The sequence below is a fragment of a genome, unplaced genomic scaffold, assembly GCF_019419815.1.
Source record: "Pyrus x bretschneideri cultivar Hongxiangsu unplaced genomic scaffold, Pyrus_bretschneideri_v1 Contig3, whole genome shotgun sequence".
NCBI classification, from domain to species: Eukaryota; Viridiplantae; Streptophyta; class Magnoliopsida; order Rosales; family Rosaceae; genus Pyrus; species Pyrus x bretschneideri.
In genome coordinates this window covers 7,965,176-7,967,031 of record NW_025999612.1, presented here as the reverse complement: position 1 = coordinate 7,967,031, position 1,856 = coordinate 7,965,176, and the positions used below count along the sequence as shown (strand labels likewise).

Here is a 1,856-nt window from a genome sequence, read left to right as displayed (position 1 = left end):
TAATCATCCACCCTATCCTGCATATTTAAATTTGCCTGCTATTTAATTTTATTGCAATCTTAGGTGGTGCGGAATAATCACCCACCCAGCTTTGCATATTTAAATTTTATTGCAATTTTAGGTGGTGTGGAATAATCACCCATCCTGCTCTGCATATTTAAATTTTATCGCAATTTTAGGTGGTGCGGTATAATCGTCCACCCTGCTTGCATATTTAAATTTTCCTGCTGTTTAAAGTGGTGTGGAATAATCGCTCATCATATATTTGTTTAGATGAGAATGGTGCGGTACAATCGCACTTCTCATTAATCATGTAAATCTCGAGCCTAAAGTTTCGAGTACTTATCATTTTGGCATGAAGATCAAAATTTGTAAGAACCAGAAGTTCTAACAATATATTCCTCCATAATACATATTATTGTAAGTTCTTACACACCTCATTTTTCTTTCAGAAAAGAAAATGACGAACTTGGCAAAGCTGGATTTTGTTGTCCAAGATATTACTGGAAATAACTACCTTACCTAGGTAATGGATGCCAAGATCCATCTGGAGGCAGGAAATCTTAGGGATACCATTAAGGAGGATACCAGTACAACCTCTCAAGATTGGGTGAAGGCCAAGATCTTTATCCGTCGCCACCTTGATGAGGGACTGAAGAGCGAGTACTTTACAGTTGAAGATTCATTAACCCTCTGGAAGACATTGAAAAATAGATATAATCACCAGAAAACGGTGATTCTTCTAAGGGCTCGTTATGAGTGGACTCACCTAAAGATCCAGGATTTCAAGACGGTGGCTGAAAACAATTCTGCAATGTTCAGAATTAGTTCCCAGTTGAAGCTCTGTGGAGAAACAATAACTGAGGAAGATATGCTGGAAAAGACTTGTATCACATTTCAAGCCTCCAACGTGCTCCTGCAACAATAGTATAGAGAAAGAGGCTTTACTGAGTACAACCAGCTGATATCTGTACTCATTGTAGCCGAGCAAAACAACGAGCTCCTGATGAAGAATCATCAGTCCCGGCCTACTGGATCTGCACCATTCCCAGAAATGAATGATGATTCCCTTGAAGGGAATACCACATCCTCTCGTGACAATAATTACAAACGAGGACATGGCCACAAGTGAGGCCGGTGGAATTGGAAAGGCAAAAACCATGGTATCTAGGTTCACAACCAGGTTCCAAGGCCCCGAGCTTGAAGAATGCAAATCGCTAGAAAGGCAAGGCTCATATGAACATTCCTAGAAATCCTGAAGGAGTTTGCTATAGGTGTGGTGGCAATGGGCACTGGACGCGTACTTGTTATACCCCAAAACATCTGGTGGATCTGTATCCAGCCTCTATTAAGGAGAAGGGCGTTGAGACCAATTTCCTCGACCAGACTCAACCAATGGAAATACGTGATCTAGTGTCCAATTTATCAGGACAGTTGAACACAACCCACCTGGATGTTTCAGACTTTATTTCTGAAAGAGGAAATGAAGTTTACGGGTCCGATTGAATCATTTATATTTAATGTACTCCTGTTATTTGTACTTGTGGTTTAATGCTCACATTTTCAATTCAATAAAAGTAGTATTCCAGTACGAATAAATTGCTTTTTAACTGTAATTTCTTTACTCATAAAACATGGATAAAAATTATGGTTATTCTCAAAACAAGAGCAATGGTTGAGATTTTTGTCTTGCAGATTGCGCAACCACGCATTCAATACTTCGAGATCGAAAGTATTTCTCGAACTTGGTACTTGCAAAAGTAAAGGTAACAACAATATCAGGGCAATCAGATGTAATTGAAGGCTCAGGAAAAGCCCAGATTATGTTACCAAATGGAACAATATTGTTCATATAG

The 1,856-nt window shown here is 39.2% G+C and overlaps 1 protein-coding gene across 1 annotated transcript; it reads left to right on the top strand.

Annotated features, from left to right (window-relative positions):
- The first annotated feature begins 529 nt into the window (after positions 1-529).
- LOC103964073 lies at positions 530-1,506 on the top strand. The gene is made up of 3 exons (XM_009376963.2): positions 530-887; positions 984-1,128; positions 1,275-1,506. The coding sequence occupies exons 1-3, from the start codon at positions 530-532 to the stop codon at positions 1,504-1,506; spliced, it is 735 nt and encodes a 244-aa protein (XP_009375238.2).
- Positions 1,507-1,856: the final 350 nt, after the last annotated feature.

What these genes read in the sequence shown, in the direction of transcription:
- LOC103964073 (XM_009376963.2), top strand. Translation starts at nt 530, where the DNA reads ATGGATGCCAAGATCCATCTGGAGGCAGGAAATCTTAGGGATACCATT. An exon ending in AGATATGCTGGAAAAGACTT is followed by an intron (nt 888 to 983) that starts GTATCACATTTC and finishes TACTCATTGTAG; the next exon opens with CCGAGCAAAACAACGAGCTC. An exon ending in AAACGAGGACATGGCCACAA is followed by an intron (nt 1,129 to 1,274) that starts GTGAGGCCGGTG and finishes AGTTTGCTATAG; the next exon opens with GTGTGGTGGCAATGGGCACT.